General features: G+C 47.8%; 1 protein-coding gene across 4 annotated transcripts in view; it reads left to right on the top strand.

Moving 5' to 3' along the window:
- HNF1B (HNF1 homeobox B) overlaps positions 1 to 7913 on the top strand; it is a 61490-nt gene extending 53577 nt beyond the window's left edge. For all 4 annotated transcript variants that reach the window (XM_019982383.2, XM_019982382.2, XM_019982381.2 and 1 more), the window contains exon 9: positions 6975 to 7913. In XM_019982383.2, the coding sequence (XP_019837942.1) occupies positions 6975 to 6995 (21 nt within the window). In that variant the 3' untranslated portion in view covers positions 6996 to 7913. The remainder of the gene's footprint in view (positions 1 to 6974) is intronic.
- The last annotated feature ends 12727 nt before the right edge of the window (positions 7914 to 20640 follow it).

Here is a 20640-nt window from a genome sequence, read left to right as displayed (position 1 = left end):
AGCTTCTAAATCCTGGACTTTTCCCACTTGAACACTACTCATCTTCCAATACCGATCTTTTTATTTATTTTTCACTGCTTTGGGTCTTCTGCTGTGCACGGGCTTTCTCTAGTTGCAGCGAGCAGGGACTGCTCTTCCTTGCAGTACAGAGGCTTCTCATTGAGGTGGCTTCTCTTGTTGCAGAGCACAGGCTCTAGGGCTCATGGGCTCCGTAGTTGAGGTGCAGGGACTTAATTGAGCCAAGGCTTGTGGGGCCTTATTTCCCAGACCAGGTTCATTGGCAGGCAGATTCTTAACCACTGGACCACCGGGGAAGTCCTGGCAATACCCGTCTTTAAAACGCCTATGGTAATCACTTCTCTTGTGGTCTGTAACAGTCAGGAACAAGAGTAAAAATTAAACCTACATAACTATATTCCAGTCAGGAAACCTTCTTCCTGCAAACAACGGGAGAAGAGAGGGTAGGAAAGATGGAATGAAATAAGAGGAGAGTGAAGATGCTGCCTCTTGGCAGCAGGAGGAACCCAAGGGGAGGAAAAGTTGTACACACTCTGTTCTGAAGGCAAAGGGTCAGAGGTGAGTTTCAGAAGGGAATTGGTGGCAATTCTGCTTTTTTGTTGTTTGAAAGTGTTCTTTTCCAAAAAGCATTTCAAGACTATTGCTAGGAGTCGGAAGCCCATGACATAAGGAGAGGAAGATTCCTTGGCCAAATATGTTGGGGGAACAGCTGGGTTTAGCAGAAACCCCACAGGACAGGGCTTCTCATAATCTCTCCTGTGCCAATGTGGGCATTGAACCAGGACCTGTCCCGGGCAGGGCTGCTTTAGAGGCATCGTAGAATGCTAAGAAAAGGGTCTGAGCCAATCCTGGCTCCTTCACACCTGCTCCATGACCTTGGGCAATTAATTCAGGGCTGTGAGTCTCAGGTTCTTCATCTCCAAAGGGGAAGCTCCCACCTCCCTCATACAGAATATACAAAGTGCCTGAAGATCATGCCTGGTACTGAGTCATATGCTCAAAGTGACAGCTTCCTTCCTGTTCCTACCCCTTTCTGTCTGTGATCCCTTAGAAGACACCTTCCATTAGGTCCTCCAGGATTGAACTCACTGCTTGGTCTGCACGTGGTCAAAGGAGGTTCTGACAATAACATGTCTCAGGGTTGGGACCATTTCTCTGGCACATCCTGCCTCCTGGGCCGGGGCTCCAGATCCCTGCTTCCCACTCTCCTGCTACACAAGGATGCCCTTTCACCCACCTCCCAGGAAAAAAAGCCAGTAGTTCAGGCCTTTCAAAGCACCCAAGCCCTTTGTGTGGGGCCAAATGCCTGGCCTTTAGTAGATATTCAGTAAATATGAATGAGTGAGTGAATGAATACATTCAAATCTAGCATTTTTTTTTGAGTACCTCCCATTTGCCATGTAGGACTCCAGGTGATTTTCCACCTTACCTTTCCTGGCTAACCCTCCTGCAAGGTAGAAATTTTTATGCCTAATTTACAGAGCCAAAAATGGAGATTCAAAGATGGGGTGGAATCTGGCTAAGCATACAGGATGGTAAATCTGGAGCTAGAGTTCCAGACTTTGGTTCTTCTCACTCCAAATCCACTCAACAACACTCACCTTCTAAGATCCATTTTTAAAGTGCTTATAAAAATGACTCAAGGTTATGCCGGCCTGAGGCTAAAGCCAGGATTTGACCTTGTCTCCCAGTGTTTTCCACCGTCAGGACAGGCATGCCGCAAGACCTTGTGGATCATGTTTCAGAAACCTCAGGCTGGAACTTTCTTGCTGGGAATCCTTGGCAGCTACTGCCCTCTGTCCTTTCCAGAGCCTGTCTCCTGTCACCAGCTCCCCCACCCCCCAAAGAGTCCTGGCGAGTTACCATCTAAGTGGGTCTCTGCCTGAGCCTCCTGCAAAAACAACAGCCCTCTAGCCTGGAAACCAGACCACAGCAAGCACCAGCCTTGGCTAAAACAAGTGTGGGCAGGCTGTGAGCAGACTCCTGTTTCCACAACTCTACCCACCGCTCCACTTCCTAGTTTATATAGAGAGAGGTCAGGAGAGGACCACCACCCCCCTCCCCCGTCCCCACCCTCTGCCCAGAGCAGTCACCCATCAGGGGTGCTGATGAGAAGGAGGTGGGCAGCCTCATCATAAATCCCCTGAAGCTGCACCCACCCCACCACCCGCTCCTACCCCTTTCCCACGCGCTCCCGACCTTCCCCCCACCCCCCAGTGGTGAGGCAGTGTGGGCTTGATGGTAAAGACCCAGTGTAGGGGTTAGACAGACCCCGTCCCCAGCTTCTGCCACTTTCTACCTATGTGACCAAAGGCAAAGGTCCAGCCTCTCTGAACTTCAGTTTCCTTACCTGTAATATGAAGATAACGATTTCTCCTTTGTGGGATCATTGAAAGGGCAAAATGCAATAAAACTTGTAAAACACTCAGCTCAGTGCTTGGCTGGGAACACCCAGTCTGTGGCAGCTGGGTCAACCTTGGCTTTCCCTGAGGGTAACCTTGGGTGTCTCTCGAGCTTCGGAAGGAGGATTTTAAATGGTAAGGGGCATTTATTTCCCCCTGGTGTCCCACTCAGAAGATAAAAGGCAGTGATCTTACATAGTGGGTTTTCTGTTGAGACATCCTGGGCAAGTCATTTAAAATCTCTCTAAGCCTCAGTTCCCTCATCTAAAACACTGTAAGTATAATCATTACTTGTAATGAATAGAGCTATCATGAATCTACCTTAATAGATTATTAACAATCATCTGTATTCACTGTCTCCACCTCCTCATCCCCAATTCTTTTTATTTTCTTATTTTTACTGAGGTATAGTTGCTTTATTCTCTTGAGTTTCAGCATAGCAATTCACAATTTTTAAAGATTAGTCTTCATTTATGGTTATACGATATTGGCTATATTCCAGTATCCATGCTGCACATTAGATCCTCGCGGGTTATTTATTTTATTCATAGTAGTTTGTACCTCTCAATTTCCTCTCTTGTCCCACCCCTCTTCCCTCTCCCCAGTGGTAACCACTGGTCTGTTCTCCATATCTGTGAGTCTGTCTCTTTTCTATTATCGTCACTAATTTGTTGTATTTTTTAAATTCCACATGTAGTGACACCATATAGTATTTGTCTTTCACTGTCTGACTTATTTCACTAAAGCATGATGCCCTCCTAATCCATCTATGCTGTTGCAAATGTGAAATTTCATTCTTTTTTATGGCTGCATAGACTGAAGCGACTTAGCAGCAGCAGCAGCAGCAGTATTCTATTGTATATACCTGGGGTGGGGGGTGTACGGAGACCTGTACGCCCCCATAGTTCTCTCTTGAGAGCATTGCAGACTGGCTTTTGTCCCCACATTCCTGAAACCCCTCTTGCCCAGTTCACTAATATCTCCGCATTGCCAGATCCAGCAGTTACTTCTCAATCTCTATCTCTGACGTAGCCGATCACTCCCTCTTTTTCTCTCTTGAGTCTTAGGACACTACCTGTTCCTGGTTCTCCTCCTATGGCACTGGCCACTCCTCATTTCCTTGGCTGCCAGCTCATCTTTGCAACATTTACTAGTTGAGGGGCTCTGGGACTCATTCTTTGGCCTTTTCTCCTCCATGTTTATTCCTGGGTGATCTCCAGCCGCGTGAATTTGGGTCAGGTGTACACGACCATGGGTCTTATCATTCCATCTCCAGTACTGACCTCTCCCTTCAGGGCACATTCACAGACCCAGTGCCTCTTTGGCAAGTACCGGTGCACGCCTAATATACCTCACCAGCATCTCAGATCAAATCTGCCTAACACAGCAGCTCTTCATTTTGCCCCAGTGTCTCCTGACCGAAATTGCTTTCTGCTTGGGCTTGTCCATTTCCAAAAACGCCATCAGTTGTTCAGGTGAGACCCCTGAGATTACCTGTGATCATTTCACACCCCGCATTCCACATCCCGTCCATCAACGAGGTCTGCTAACGGTCCTTTAAAATGTATCCTCTACCTGACTGCTTCTTACCCACCCCATTAGTCTTGTGCTCCTGTAGCAGCCCCTAACTTCCCATTCTTGCCCCACAGGGATGGGTGTGCTCTGTTCACCACTCAGCAGCCAGAGTGGTCTCTGAGAAAGGAAAATCCATCATGTCACTCCCCCCGCCCCTGTCAAAAGTCTCCACTAGCTTCTGGCTGTAACCAGATTGAAGCAGAGACTTCCAAGACCCTATGTGGTCAGACTGAAGCCTCTCTTTCCTCTGTCCCTCGGCTTCAGCCACACCAGAGCTGGAGGGCTCCCACCGCAGGACTTCTCCTCCTGCGACACCTTCTGCTGGAGTATACTTTAGAGTGCATCTTTGCATATGCTCGTTGCATCTAGCTCAAACCTCAGAGAATGGGGGGATCACCTCCCGACCCCCCTGCATAATTTCTTCCCCCTTCCCTCTAGCCATTGTGACTTTTATCATGCTTATCTTTCGAGAGTATTCATCTCCTTCTGAATTTTTATGTGATGCATTTCTTAACTCGTTCATTGTTCAAAACTCTCACTAAAATGTCAGCTCAGTGCAGGTGGGGACAGAGTCCCATTCACAGCTGCATGCCCAGTGCCTGCGAATGTGCTGAGCATAGGGAAGGCCCACAAAACCATGTTAAATGAATGAATGACGATTCAAAGGCGTGATGTGAGAATTCTATGGAATGATGCGTATCAAGGCTTTCCTTAGCAATGCAGCCTGGCACACAGTAGGACCTCAGTAAATGTCAGCTCTTCCCATTATGGATCAGATCTTCTTAGGGTGAGGATGTCCTTAAGAATCCTCCAGCTGCCCTACCCTCCAGACGGAGGGCTCTGTAGTCACTCAGGGACCCCCAGGCAGGGTCCCCGCGGGGCTGGCTGAGCCGGGCCTCAGTTCTGAGGGAACCCAGCGCGCCCCTTATCAGATGTTTGTGTTTAGACTCTGAAGGGGGCAAATAACTCTAGTTCCTTTGACAACATTTAGGGCTCTGCCACCATTTTATTATGTGAGCAAACATTTGATAGCTGGGAAGCCCATCCCTAATGACAGGTCATAGAATCTCGCTGGCGTCTGCTTATCTGTTCTTGGTGTTTGCTCTTCCATTGAAACCTGCAAGGTCACAAGCCGTTTTCTCTCTCCTCCACCTGAAATCTGAAAATTGGAAAAAGCTTGATAGTGAGGAGTAAAGAGACTGGAGAGAGCAGGGGTGGGTGGAGGGAGGAAGAGGAGGCAAAAGATATCAGAGGACCCTGCCCAGGGGCTCAAGAATGCAGAAGGGCCAGAAACCTGTCTCCACACATGGACGCACCACTTAGCCCCGCTCTGAGGAGCTCTGGGGGGTGGCGGGGGTGGGGGCACGGGGAGCAGCCCAGACCAGGGCACCTGGGCAGCTTAACAAGGACAGTTGTACCAGCACCACGGGGAGGACGGCACGCCTAGCAGCCCATCTAATCCCCCAACAACCTTCATCATAAAGGTGGGGAAACCAAGGCCCAGAGAAAGGAGTTTGAACAAGAGCAAAGCTCGTAGGGACTTCCCTAGTGGTCCAGTGGCTAAGACTCCACACCCCCAAGGCCAGGGGCCCGGGTTTATCCCTGGTCAGAGAACTAGATCCCACATGCTGCAACTAAGAGTTCATATGCTGTAGCTGAGACCTGGCGCAGCCAAATAAATAAATATAAAAAAAAACAACAACAACAAAGCTAATAGAAGGCTCTTAACCTCAATGTAATGTAAAGAACACTGTCTGGGAGGTCTCCCAGAACTGGTTTGAATCTCTGGCCCCACACTCTCCTAATTCTGAAACCTTGGGCAATTCCTGGACTCTCTTTGACCTTGCTTTCGCAATCTGTAAAATGGACATAATAGCAGCCCCATACAAGGCTATGGCTGGGAGAACTGGTTAATGGAATAATAGTGGGATAAGAGGCCTTTAACAGTGTGATAGATATGTGAACATGTTGTGTGTGGCTGTGGCTGTTTCTGTGTCTTTGTGTGGAAGGGGGAATGTTTGAGGGGAAGTCTTGAGAAAATGAACCGTTAAGTCAAAGGGCAGAACCTTCCTCTGAGATGACAACAAAGGGGAAAGGGAAGGAAGAGAAGCAAAGCCGGGGAAAAGGGACTCCCCGGAAGGAAAATGCGAGCTGTGATCTTGCATGACAGTTGAGATGAGTGAGGCCCACGGCTCTGGGAGCGGAGGCTGCCCCACGTGGGGGTCTGGCTCTTCTCAGGGACTCCTCCATGCTGGGTCTCCTGCCCCAACCCACCCAGAAGCCTGGTCTCAAAGGCCTTTAGCCCTTGGATCCCAGTTCTCTGATTTCTTGTCTTGATAGTAGCAAGCATTATAGAAAGCACTTTGCAGTTTCCCACACTTCTTCCTGATGGAGCGTTAGTATGTGGTGATTTTCTCTTGTGCTCTGTGGCCTTGGGGCTCGGCACAGATCAGCAGCATCAGCCCAACCTGGGAGCTGATTAGAAATGCAGGTTCTTAGGCCCACCCCCGGCCCACTGAGTCAGAATCTACCTTTTAACAGGATCTCTGCTACTCCGTTTGGGAAGGGATCTGGGGGACCCCTGCTCTTAGATTTTCTTAGGATGAGACCCTTACTTCCTTCAAAAGCAAAAGCTCCCCATCCAGCTGTCATTGCCACCAAACTGAGCAATTTATAAAACGCACTCTCACAGGAAGAGGAGTCCCATTTCAGCATGAAGGTCGGCAAGTTATGACTATTTCAAGGCAATTGGCAATTCACTTCTCTCTTCTAGGAATGGCCGGCTCCTAGATTTTCCTAAAGGGAGCGTGTTTCAGGACCAGCCCTGCAGGACTCTGAGGGCACGGGGTCCCTACACCTCCAGCCTCCAGCTCTTTGCTGGTGGAGTTGGGTCTCAGCTCCCCCAGAGAAGCCAGACGCTAAGGGCCCAGGTCCCCACCAGAGGCGCACAGCTGAGCTGTCTCTCCTCTCTCTCTGCAGTGTCCTCTCCAAGCCTGGTGATGCCCACACATCACTTACTTTGTGCACAGCAACAAGGACCCTTATTTTCCACATCATCACCCTCTGGGCAGCTGTCATGGAGAAGCGCAGTGACCCGACATGCAGCACCTGCGAGAGGTCCCTGCTCACCTGCTGTCCTGCCGGCGCCTCGGACACTGGCTCTGACAGGCGCAGCCCCTTCTATGCAGTATTGTCATGATGCTTCTCCCAAGAAGTCTGGTCTGTCCTAGAGGCAGGGCACAAAGAAGTGGCGGAAGAGGAAGAGAGAAAGCCGTAGCGTCTACATCGCTCTCTTTCATCGAACAAACTGAAGTGAAAACTTGAATCTGTTACTGAAATGAGAAGAGGAGGACACGTGCTATTGAACTGAGCCAAACACAATGTAAATATCAGCCACCTCCCCCTGTCCCGCCCCCCATCCCGGCTGATCTGGAGATTTCTTTTAAAGAAGTAAATTTGTCCAATGGGTGTAAACTATAAACTACTGTAATTAAGTGCAATTTCCCCCCTCTACTTCCTCTCCCCTCTGCCCTGTATATAATACTAAAGTGTCTATCGATTTTCTCTGTAAAGGTCAGAGTTGAATTTTCAAAGTGATTCGCCCCCTCTCTCTTCCCCCACGGAGAAATACCCAAGGCAGCAGTGAAGCCCTTGACCCGCTTCCTCGGCCCTGGACACACACAGAGACTGTGTATTTTGGACTGACTGCCAGCTCACTCTGATCTCCTGATGTTAAGACACACCTCTGGGTCCCTAGAAGGGCTGAACAGAGAGTCAGAGTAGTGTCTTAGCTTCCGGAAGGGTTGGGGGGCCAGCCAGGACAGCCCCAGGAAACCCCAAGGCAGGGACGCTGGCTGTTTGATAGCACAAGAAAAAGTTGCCCTTTCAGAAAACCTCCCATTAAAACAATTTATTTTATCATGGCCCAGAGTCTCATATTTCTACCTCTGATGCTTTCCCTGCCTTGGTTTCTCCAAGAACCCCTGGCCCCTGGTCTTCTTGGAATTTTCCACTTACTCCACGGGGCTCGCTGCTACATGTCCCATTGTCTTCGGCCAGCCTTATTGCTAAGGTAAGAAATGTTTTTTCCCCCAGTCAGACTCCAATACTTTGTCTTTCTGTGACTCATCGGAGTAGACTTGGAGCCAACTCTTGGTGACTGTTGGTCACAGGAACAGAGGAAAAAGTAGGAAACGTGGAATCACTGTGGGTAACATTGTCAGCTTCATTGTAAGCGTGAACTCCAACCTTTCTTCCCTCCCATGGGGCTGTAGTCAGGAGAATGGCTCCTGTGGGTATCACCTCCTGCCCGGGTTCTTGCCTCCGGTAAGGATAGTATTGAAGACAAATAGTCCAAAAGGTGAAAAGCCAGAGGACTAAACACTCTCTAGCAGGCGCTTTGCCACAAATAATCCAGCGTTGACTCTAGGAAGAGAGAGGCTGGACCTTTCCTCCTTGCCGTCTCCAGCACAGACTTACCAGCCTGTGGTTTCTGGCTTCTAGACAGAGCAGTTCCCAAGCTGGCTGCAAGGGAGGGCGTCATGCTGAAGAGGTCCCAAGCAACAGGTTTTTCAAAATCTCAAAGTAGTAGAAGATGCAGTTCTTAGTGAGCCTGGCAAAGGTACTGAGAGCCCAGGGTAGGGATGGAGACTGTTAGAAATGCTGACCTCTTTTGGCTCCTTGCTCCCATCCAGACAATGTTATTTGGGCTAAAGTGGTCGAGAGAAAATTCACGGATGGGTTGGAAAGGGCCGGGGCCAAAGCCAAGCACCTTGTGTCAAGAGAGGCCAGGATTTGCTGACTCTGGTGGAGATGGCTTATTCGTTGGCTCCTGTGAGTTCAGGAAGAGGAAGGGAATATAGGTCTTGAATTCCAGCCTCAACTGGAGCCCTATGTTTGAATTCACATTGTTTTTGGAGCAGTAAGTATCTGCATTTGGTAGATTTTATATCTATTACATTGTGTTATTGTAATAATCCTGAAAACCCAGGAGGTCTTAATCACTCAAGAAGTCATCTGGGAGTGTGGAGGACTTGGGGAGGGGTGGAAATCTCTAGGAATTTTTCTTAACTAGACCCTATGTGGACCAAGACTCATACAAGGTGACCCTGGTAGCTGAGAGCACTCCCTTCTAAAGCCAATCTCTCTTCTCACTGACTCTAAGAGTGGCAAGGAGGCCCACTGTGCATGGACTCAGGTGGGCATTACCCCCTCCAAAGATTCATCTGCAACTAAAGCCCCCCATGCCTTCTTCCTGTATGGACCAGTCGCTTGGGAATTCCTACCCCAAGCAACAGGTTTTTCAAAATCCCGGTATAGTGGGAGATGCAGTTCTTAGTGATCCAGGAGTCTGAAATGCTGTCTCAACCAGAGACAGCAAATCTTGGCCTCTTTTTTCACATGGTACTTGGCCGAGGCCCCAACCCTTTTCAACTCAACCATGAATTTTCTCTTGAATGCTTTAGCCTAAATAATATTATCTGGGGGAGCCAGGAGCCAAAGGATCAGTTCCTTACGGACTAACATTTTCAGAAGATCTCTTTACACCCTGAGCTCAGGCTAATAGACAATTCTGTTTTCACTGTGACCTGCTGTGGTTTCTTGGGTGAGCTCTGGGGAAGGCAGATTTAAGTTTCACATTGTGGATAAGCAATGAAATCAGTCATGGAAACCTGCCTGACAGTGGATTTGAATGGTCCATACCAGTGAATTATTTCCCCCAAAAGCAGAGAGAGCTAGAGTGTTAACTACTGGATTCAGGTGGATAAGAACACAGTCTAGACAGCCAGGGAATCTGAGCTCTGGGTTGGGGGGAAGGTTTTTGATGTTCTTTTTGAAGCCAGAATGCCTTGATTAGGATCTCCAGCATCACCACTTAACCCCGTCCTCATTGTCCTCCTACGGAAAATTGGGTGATTGTAGTAGGTACCTACTGTATAGGATTGTTGAGTAAATGAGTTCATGCTTGTTAAGTGCTTGGACGTGGGCCTGGTACCTCGTGAATACTGTGTGTTAACTATTCTCTCATCCCAGAGTGAGTGATAGTCGCTCAGTTCTCTCCAGCTCCTTGTGACCCCATGTGCTGAAGCCCGCCAAGCTCCTCTGTCCATGGAATTCTCCAGGCAAGGATACTGGAGTGGGTTGCCATTTCCTTCTCCAGGGGATCTTCCCAACCAGAGATCAAACGCAGGTCTCCTGTACTGCAGGCAGATTCTTTACCATCTGAGCCACCAGGGAAGCCTACTATTAACAGACATTTTTAAGTATAAAGACAGGTCAACTTAAAAAGTATCAGCAGATACATGCTTGACTTTATCTTATAATCTATAGATAATACATTAGAATATGTAATGAATCCATATACCGTTTCTAAAGGCATACCCGAGATAGAAGTAGCAATAAGGTTATAAATGTCAATTCCAGAGTGCCTTCTCATATATTCTTCTGGACCTGGTTGATCTTTCCAGATACGCTCATCACAAATGTAATGTTTGGTAAATAAAACTGCCAATAATTGGTGAAATGATTTTGCTCATGTCTATGGTACATGACCAACCAAGCAGAGAACAAAGGATGAGTCAGGGAGAAGAGGTCTGAGGAGAGAGAGGGCAGGCTTGACTGGGGAGTCTGTCTCTTTAGGGGAAGAAGAAGGTAAAAGGTGGGGATGATCGGGAGGAGACGACAGAGAGCCAGGAAGCTAGGACTAAAGCTGGCTATAAGCTCCTAAAGGTTGAGGGCGTTGGTGGTGGTGGGGTGGTGATGGGAAATACAGGGATCTAGGAACAGTGGGTCAGGAAGAGGCAGGAGTGAACTTCCTCCCAAGGACAGTCAGAGCTGAGGTGTCCCCTATGAATGAGGAAGTAATTCAAATAAACGCCACTGAAATCTGTTCTGAACAGATTGCCAATAATGGACCACACAGAGGATTTGCCATACAGTGACAAATCCATGTTTTTTAAAATACTTTAAACACTTCCCAGTTGTTTCAAACAGACCCAGTATTTACAAGAAGTTGCAATCAGCTAAATAAAATGTCTATAAAGCCCCTCCCTGTCTCCCTCCTTCCCTCCTCCTCTCTACCTCTCTCTGTTTTAGTCTGTCTGTCTCGCTCTTTCATACAGAGGTCATTCCAGCTGGGTAAATACTAGATTGTCAGATAAGATTTATAACATGACAGTATTTTATTAATGAATCTTTGGGGTATGCAGACCTTCACACATGCCTGGATGACCAGTTTTTTCCCTTTCTTTTCAAAGTCGCTCAGTCATGTCTGACTCTTTGCAACCCCATGGACTGTACACACCATGGAAATCCCCAGGCCAGAATACTGGCCAGTGTTCTTGCCTGGAGAATCCCAGGGACGGGGGAGCCTGGTGGGCTGCTATCTATGGGGTCGCACAGAGTTGGACATGACTGAAGTGACTTAGCAGCAGCAGCAGCCTTTCCCTTCTCCAGGGGATCTTCCCAACCCAGGGATCGAACCCAGGTCTCCTGCATTGCAGGCAGTTCCCCACTTTCTAAGGAAAAATGAGCAGAGCAAACATGAGGGGAATGGCATCAAAAGCAGAAATCATCAAAGCAGATTTTTTGCAGTCTGTATATGTATGTGTATGCCAACAGACCACCCAAAATTTCTTTGCAGTTTCCACACACTTAATTGTCTCACTAGATATGTACTGGGATATCTTCCAAAGGCTGGTTTCCTTCCTGTGCTCTATTGTTCAGACATCCTTAATAAAGCAATTATATTAAATGATTTCCAATTAATTATGAAAGGGATAAAAAGATAAAGTTGGTTTTTTAAAAGACAAAAAAAAAAAAATCATACTCTAAGGAAAGCATGCCTGATTTCCTAAGCCATTATAAAGCCTCTGTGTATCCCTTTGCTTTTGGAAACATCTAGTCCAAAATAATATTTCTCATTTGTTTATTCAAGAAATACTTACTGGGACTTCCCTGATAGTCCAGGGGTTAACACTCTGCAGTTGCAATGCAGAGAACGCGGGTTCAATCCCTGGTTGGGGCATTAAGATCCCACATGCTACATGGCCAAAGAACAGAAAAAAAAAAAAAGAAAAGAAAAGAAATGCATCTACTGTGTGCTAGGCACCATTGTTCTAGACCCCGAGAATACAACAATGAATCAAATAGATGAAAGTTCATTTCCGCTTGCAAGCGCCACACTCTGGTTAGGGAGGCAGGCAGTGAGCATGCGCACGTGTGTGTGTGTGTGGTCACGCCACGTGATCTATGAACAGTGCAGCAGGGAGACCGGAGCAGCTGCAGAGCTGAGTGAGAGGGAGCGTGGGGGTCAGGGTGTGAGCAGAATGCTGGCTGCGGGTGATGACCAACGACAAGGAGTTTGTCATCTTTGTAAGGACTGCTATAAGCTACTGGAAGGACTTTTATTCTGAGGGAACTGGAGGCCATTAGGAAGTTGTGAGCAGAGCAGGGGCAAGATCTGTCTGATGCTGTTTTGCTTTTTTTTTTTTTGCCTGTGCCGTATCTTCATTGCCACATGTGGGCTCTTAGTTGCAACATGCAGAATCTAGTTTCCTGACTAGGGATCAAACCCCGGGCCCCCTGCATTAGAAGCGCAGCGTCTTAACCACTGGACCACCAGAGAAGTCCCTGGCTTATGCTTTAAAAGGATCCCCCTGGCTGCTGAGTTGTAGGGAAGGCCCAAGAGTGCAGCAAGGAGACCCTCAGGAAGTCATTGCATCACTGGAGCCTGATACCAGGGGCTGGTGGTGGAGGGGAGGAGAGCCTGTCTGATTGTGGATATGGTTTTAAAGGGAGAGGATCTGCAGGCACTAGAATTTTCTGATAGTTTTTATGTGACATCAAAGAGGATTCCAAGGTCTGGGGCCTGAACAAAGCAGGAAATAGAAATCGATGCTACAGAAAGCAGGATTACCTGGACAGAGACTCTGTGTCAGGCATTTTGTAAACTGGCACTTTAGGAAGCATCTGGGTAGCATGGCATGCTGTGATGTCAGGGCTCGCCAGGTGACGGTAACCTGACATCTGATATTCATCCAAGAAACATTTATTGAGTGCTTACTACATGCTACGTACTTTTCTGGGCATGGAGAGAAAAGCAGTTTAAAAAATGTTTCTCTTCCCATGGGGCTTACAGTCACCTGGGAGGGAGCCAACAATAACGAAATAAGCAAAGTATACAATATGCCAGATACTGATTGATAGGTGATGAAAAGCAACACAAAGCTGAGAGAAGGAGGCAGGGGTGGGGAAGGAGGAGGGGCCATTTTGGTAGGGGGATCCCCTTGCTTTCCAAGACAGGGATTTTTGGAGGCATCTTGACTAGCAACAGAATGCATGTTTGTTTTAATTGAAGTGTGGTTGATTTACCACGTTCTGTTCATTTCTGTTGTATAGCCAAGGGATTCCGGTTTTGTATTCTTTTCCGCTACAGTCTATCACAGGTTGCTGGCTACAGTTCCCTGTGCTACACAGTAGATCTTGTTGCCTCTTCCACATATAATAGCTTACATCTGCTAGCTCTAACCTTCCACTCCACCGCTCCCCCGACCCCATCCCCCTTGGCAACCACAAGCCTGTTCTCTGTGTCCATGAGTCTGCATCTGCTTCATTTGTGTCGTATTTAAGTTATTCATTGACGTACTTCTGACTGCACTGGGCCTTTGTTGCTGTGTGCAGGCTTCCTCTAGTTGCAGAGACTGGGGGCTACTCTCTCTTTGCAACGCGCAGGCTTCTCACTCTGGCGGCTTCCCTTGCTGTGGACCACAGGCTCAGGAGTATGCAGGCTTCAGTCGCTGCTGCACACTAGCCCAGGCTCCCAGGCTCTAGAACCCAGGCTCAACAGTCATGGCACGTGGGTTTAGTCCCTCCACGGCATGTGGCATCTTTCCGGACCAGGGATCAAACCCCTGTCTCCTGCACTGACAGGCAGATTGTTTACCACTGAGCCATCAGGGAAGTACTCTGTTGTATTTTAGATTCCATATACAAGTGATATCACGCAATATTTGTCTTTCTCTTTCTAACTTACTTCACTTACCTCTAGTGGCATCCATGCTACTGCAAATGGCATTATTTCATTCTTTTTTATGGCTGAATAGTATTCCATCATACGTAGGCACCACATCTTCTTTATCCATTCATCTGTTGATAGACATTTAGGTTGCTTCCATGTCTTGGCTATTGTGAATAGTGCTTTTATGAACAGAGGGATTCATGGATCTGTTTGGATTAGAGTTTCATCTAGATATACGCCCAGGAGAGAGATTGCTGGATCATGTGGTAAATCTATTGGGTTGACCAAATATTCACTTGAGTTTTTCCATAAGATGTTATGAAAAACCCAAACGAACTTTTTGGCCAACCTCATATTTTTTAATTTTAAAAGAGAGCGTAATTCTGAATCACCTACACTGGTGGTCAAAAATTTGTTCTCCCTGCTGTCTCCTTCTCTAGAAGAACTGTATTAGTTTCCTGTGGCTGCTCTAACAAATGACCACACGCTCAGGGGCTTAAAACACCAGAAATATATACTCTGACAGTCTGGGGCTGGAAGTCCAAAATCAGTGTCATCACGCCCAAGCCAGGTGTTGGCAGGGCCAACTCCTTCCAGAGGTTATAGAGGAGAATCTGCCTTGCCTCCTGCAGCTCTAGCAGCCTCCCGGGTCCCTGACTTAACGGCCACGTCACTCCAGTCCCTGCCTCCCCGGTCACACTGTCCTCTCTCTTGTGGTCAAGTCTCCCTCTTCCTCCTCCCTCTAAGGATGCATGGCATCATGTGTAGGGCCCACCCAGACTATCCAGGATATTCTTCCTTCATCACATCTGCCAAGACTCTTCACCTTTAAGGAAAAGAGTCCTTGACAGTCCTTGATGGCTCCCAAAGATTCAGACCTGATATTTTGGGTGGGTTGTTATACAGCCTAATGGGCTGCCCTGGTGGCTCAGTGGTTAAAGAATCTGCCTGCCAATGCAGGAGATACAGGTTTGATCCCTGGCTCAGGAAGATCCCCTGGAGTAGGAAATGGCAACCCGCCCCAATATTCTTGAATGAAAATTCCATGGACAGAGAAGCCTGGCAGGCTGCCGTCCATGACGGGCCACAGAGAGTCAGACACAGCTGAGCCACGAGGCACGTGTGTGCACACAGGTGCACACACTTCACACGCACAGTCTAATACAGACTTTACCACAAACCCAGGAAAGAAAACTGAAGGTGGTAGTTTCTTTGGCACGGCTTCATCAATGATAACTCACGATTATTTTTGTAAAATAGCTTGCCTTCCCCAGGAAATACAGATGAGGAGGAGAAAGATACTTGTTTGTTCATCTTTATGAAATCTACCTTCTGTGGAGGCACACTTTGGAAAAGCTTGACACAATTAGTAAATGAAAAACTTAAAACATGGTGCTCACGTTTGTATCATGGAAGCAAAACAACAGGCCGCTACTGTCGTGATGGTTAACCATTCATCCAGCCCTTTGTTCAGCTGGTAAATATTTACTTCTGCCACACAGAGTCGTGATGAGGAGCTCAGGCTGGGCGAGTCAGGCAAACTGAAGTTCAAATCCTGGCTCTACCACTTACCAGCTGTGTAAGCTGGGGAAGGGTGCTTAACTTCTCTGAACCTGTTGTATTATCTGAAAATGGGGTTGTTGTAGGGATTAAATGAGATACAAGGTGGATCAAGTCCTTTACCTGGTACATGAGAAAGTCTGCACTAAATGTTAGTTATTTGCATCCAGTCTTTCTGGACAATGTGAGAGAGAACACGATGAGCCCCATCCCCATCGTCACTGAATGCCTGCCCCTAACTGAAGTGTAAGTTCTGTGAGAGTGGGGACTTAAAAGTTTTATTCACTGTTTTGTCCCCAACATCTAATACCTGGTATGCATTAGGCGCTCAGTAAACATTTTTTGAGTGAATGCATGTGTGTATCTATGTCATAGAGTTTACTAGTTATATGCCTGGAAAATGACCCCAGCGTATACCTACCACCACCTCTGTCTGGGCCTCCCAAGCTTCAAAAGAAGGAGCAAGTCATTGTTATTACTGTTATAAATGGGGGCCACGAGAAAGGAAAGAGATGAAAACAGAGGTCCTAGGTAATGTCTTATGGCCAGTTCAGTATTAGGGTTAGTTAGACCAGCTTGGAGGAGAAGGCGATGGCACCCCACTCCAGTACTCTTGCCTGGCAAATCCCATGGATGGAGGAGCCTGGTAGGCTGCAGTCCATGCGGTTGCTAGGAGTCGGACACAACTGAGCGACTTCACTTTCACTTTTCACTTTCATGCATTGGAGAAGGAAATGGCAACCCACTCCAGTGTTCTTGCCTGGAGGATCCCAGGGATGGGGGATCCTGGTGGGCTGCCGTCTATGGGGTCGCACAGAGTTGGACACGACTGAAGCGACTTAGCAGCAACAGACCAGCGTGGAACCCACTCTGGCTTCTGAGCTGACACTCAAAAAAGAAAACCAACAACAAAAACAAACCACTTCTGTCTACCTGTGAGTCTGCTCTCTCACGCATGTGTGCCAAGTCGCTTCAGTCATGTCCATTTCTGACTCTTTGGACTATACCCCGCCAGGCTCCTCTGTCCATGGGATTCTCTAAGCAAGAATACTGGAGTGGGTTGCCATGCCCTCCTCCAGGGAATCTTCCCAACCCAGGGATTGAACCCAATTCTCTTGCATTAGCAGGTGGGTTCTTTACCACTAGCACCACCTAGAAGCCCTCTGATCTCTATACCTTTGGCAAATATTCCTATCACCCAAAGAAATATAACCATATTGAAGACTTCTCAAGGACAGAAGGTTATGCCTCTCTTTACTGGCTTAACCCAGAGCTTCATACCTTTGACAATATTCTTTGTACATGCTCTATATACAAAGCCTCTTAAGTGCAGCAGAGAGATACACAATAGACGCCCATTCACTCATTCATCCAACAAATGTCTTTTGCACACCGACTTGAGCTGGGCACAGTGGTGGGTACTGCATATTCCAAGATGTCTTGAAGGAATTGCCTGCCTGACTGGGGAGACAGAAAAATTAGCAAGTTATCGTGACCAATGTGCTATGTCAGTGTTAGAAGATAGAGTGGTAGGACAGTGGAAGAAATCTTGTTTGGGTGGAAATCAGAGACGTTTCCCTGGAGGACACTTGAACTGCGTCATGAATGAATGTCAGTTAACCAGGCAGGTGGTGGAGGGGGTGGGAAGACAGTTCAGACCTACGGCCTACAAAATGCAAAAAGAAAGTCCAGATCAATTCCAGTATGGTCTCAGCCCAAAACTTGTTTTCTGTGTGCCCAAGACCCCCCTGCCTGAAATTCTCTTGCCCTGGCTCTGCAAATTGTGATCTGACACAGTGAAATATGTTCTCCAGGCTGTAGGTTCTTGGGTCAAGGTAATGGGTCACTAGCCAGCCAGTGCCTCTGAGAAGTGAACTAAGGCCTGAGAATCAGATACGTGGGCCCCACATCTCAGATGAGCAGAGCGGAGGCATGGGGTAAGGCATGTGATGTTTACGTTCAGAAACTGCAAAGCCACTAGCTTGTAGAGTGTCATTATGTCTGCAGGTGGAGGGTAATTTTCCTGTTACTCAAGGACTCCTGATCAGGCTCTGATTGGTCTCTGGGGAATTGTTTTATGACCCAGAGCCAGGCAGTGCTAGATAGGAGATGTGGTTTGCTGGGCAGAAATTTACAAGGCAGGAAATTGCTTCACTGGGCACAACCATTCATTAGAAACACCTTTGGGAAAAGGAGCCCGGGCTCCTGGCAGGTCTGTCCCAGGCCATGTATTTACATCAGCAACAACCTGTGTTCCTGGTTACACAATGTGGCAGCGTCACTTTGAGTGGGGGATCTTTGCCCCTTGGAAGGATAAACACATTCCTCACTTGCAGGGGAATTAGCAGACCTCACAAGACTTTTCAGTGGCTCCCCTGGAGGTCTTAATGTCATAAGAAGGTGACTCTACACATGATTAGCTATACAACCTAACTGACTCTGGATTTGGTTGAATTGTGTGCAGGCTAAGATGCAGAGAATCTAGTGCTGAAGGGTGAAAAGGGTGGCAATCCAAGCAGCTGCCAAGGCTACACTAGATTTCTTATGAACAATCCAGGGGTTCAGGGGTCACTGGTCAGTCTTCGGGGAGGAGGAGACAGGCTGCGGGCTTGTTTAGATGGATTCCAAAGCCCAGGTTTCCATTGTCCACCAGCTCTTGGCCGAGTTCTAGAGTTTAGAGCTTTCAGGATGAGTGCCATCAAACCAGAACAGATCCTAAGGAGAAAAGATAAGCGTCTGTGGTTAGAGTCTCCGGAACTATGGGCATCTGTCTGGCGAGTTATGGGAGTTTCCAGCCCCCCGCTATTCAGTAGAGTCAAGAGTCACAATTAGGCCCCACTCTGCCCCCACTCCCCTCCCCGTGTAAACCCCATCCCAGGCCTAACTTGGCCAAGGGGGCTTCCATAGGCTGTGTCCCTTCTCCAAGGCCTTGGGGTCTGTGTCTGTGACATGGAGGAGAGCCTGGTGCCAATTCACGTGGCTGCTCTGCTGCTGCTGCTAAGTCAATTCAGTCATGTCCGACTCTGTGTGACCCCATAGACAGCAGCCCACCAGGCTCCCCGGTCCCTGGGATCCTCCAGGCAAAAATACCGGAGTGGGTTGCCATTTCCTTCTCCAGTGCGTGAAAGTGAAAAGTCAAAGTGAAGTCGCTCAGTCGTGTCCGACTGCTAGCGACCCCATGGACTGCAGCCCACCAGACTCCCCCATCCACGGGATTTGCCAGGCAAGAGTACTGGAGTGGGGTGCCATTGCCTTCTCCTATGGCTGCTCTAATGAGAGGACTTTACGAAACCGTGAGTTTCCTCACTCTAGGGCGTGTTTGCACACTTAGGGTTGGGTGCATTGTCTCTGAGGCAGTTGGGCAGGTCAGGAGACTTAGAGAAAAATTTCATTTTGTTTTTTTCACTTTTCTAGGAATAGTCGCAGGCAATTCACCCTTACTCTGACTTAGTTCCGGCCTGTCTCACTGTATCGTTATGCTGTTAGTGTGACACCCAAGGCAGCAGTGGTCAGTGGCAGAAAGCCCTGGGCTTGGTCCATCTGAGCTCGTTCTGTTTGCTTCCTGGAGACCATTTTGTTCTATCTACTACTAGCAAGTTCTAAGAGGGCCCAGACCATGTTTTTCTTATTTATGTCTGCCCCTCCAGTACCTTGTATAGTGCCTGGTACACAGTAGATTCTCTATAAAAGGCTGTTGAACGAATAGAAACTTCATGAATGAATAAATGAATTAGTGGCACTTCTTTTGAAAGTTGAAATCCGTTGATATAGTGAATCCATGATAAATCTACTCGGAACTTGAGATCGCCTAACTTCTGCATCGTCACGTAAGCAGGCAGCCTTGATTTCTAGTTTCCTTGTACAGTCCCCTGTACAGCGGAGCAGTTGTGTCAGGGTAAGCAAAGCCTACCAAGGCCATTGCAAGGACAGTCCCTAGCCAGAACCTTTTAGATATGCATTCATTAAGGATCCATTTTAGGAGCTATGTTCGACCCCGCTCAGGATCTCATACATACGGCCCTGCGCATGCTCTGTGAAGATTGCAAAAAAGTTTAGAGCCATTGCCTCTAGACATCTGAAGAATGGGGTTGCTGGCCAGCATATGTCCAAATTCTCCTAGAGGGACCAGGATAAATCCAGAGATGAAGGGATGATCCCCCAGGGTCAGACTGGAGGAGTGTGTCAACAGGGCAACACAGGAAAAACCTGGAAGAGTGGTTTGGGATCAAGGTTGTGGGCCATTCGAGTGTGTTAGAGGTCCACTTTGGGTTGGAACAGGTGTCTGGGTCTGATGTCCTGAAAGGCATCCTTCTTCTCAAACTGGGATACAGGCCAGAGAGTCAGGGGGTCCAAGAAGCAATAAGAATCATAGTTCATCTTGGAGCATCCATTTTATTCAGAGATAAGTAATTTTAACCTCAAAGGTCATGATAGAAAATATAAAAGTTACAGGCATTTTTTAAGATCAAATATGGGGCGTCAAAGAAATTTCCCGTTTGAGTGATCTAAAGCCTCAGGCCCAAGAAGAAGTGTGAGGTTGATTCTTCTCTGCCACTAGCGTTACTTGAGTAGAACAGTTTCAGAAACACTAGCCTGAAAGAGTGCCATGGAAAATGCCACCCACTGAAAGTGCTCCCACTGTCCCTGAACACTGCTAGACCCTCAGTGCATGCAGTGAAGATGCCCTTGACGAGACAATGGGCCCAGCATTGGGCCCTCGCATTGTCTGGCCTCTCTGGGACCCCAAGAGATTAACTTGTTTTCCTCTCAGGCTCTTGGAGATATAAAGTCCTCTGTCCGAGAGGAGGAGTTATAACCCCACTATTGTTTTCTCTATTCTTGGTGGCCAGCACACAGGTGTTGAGCTGTGTTGGGATAGCCTGAACTCCAGAATGGAACCTCCATTTCCACCTTCCTTTCTCCAGAGGGCGGTAGCAGCTCTGGCCTCAAAATCCCTGGAGAGCTCAAACCAAACAATTACAGGCACAGCTCACAAGTGTGGCTCTGGGTGGGGTTCTTCGGGGACAAGTTTCACTTCCTTGGTTCTCAGGACCAAATGGTTGAGAA

Source organism: Bos indicus, chromosome 19 (genome assembly GCF_029378745.1).
Source record: "Bos indicus isolate NIAB-ARS_2022 breed Sahiwal x Tharparkar chromosome 19, NIAB-ARS_B.indTharparkar_mat_pri_1.0, whole genome shotgun sequence".
In the NCBI taxonomy this organism is placed as follows: Eukaryota; Metazoa; Chordata; class Mammalia; order Artiodactyla; family Bovidae; genus Bos; species Bos indicus.
This window is presented reverse-complemented; position numbering and strand designations above follow the sequence as displayed.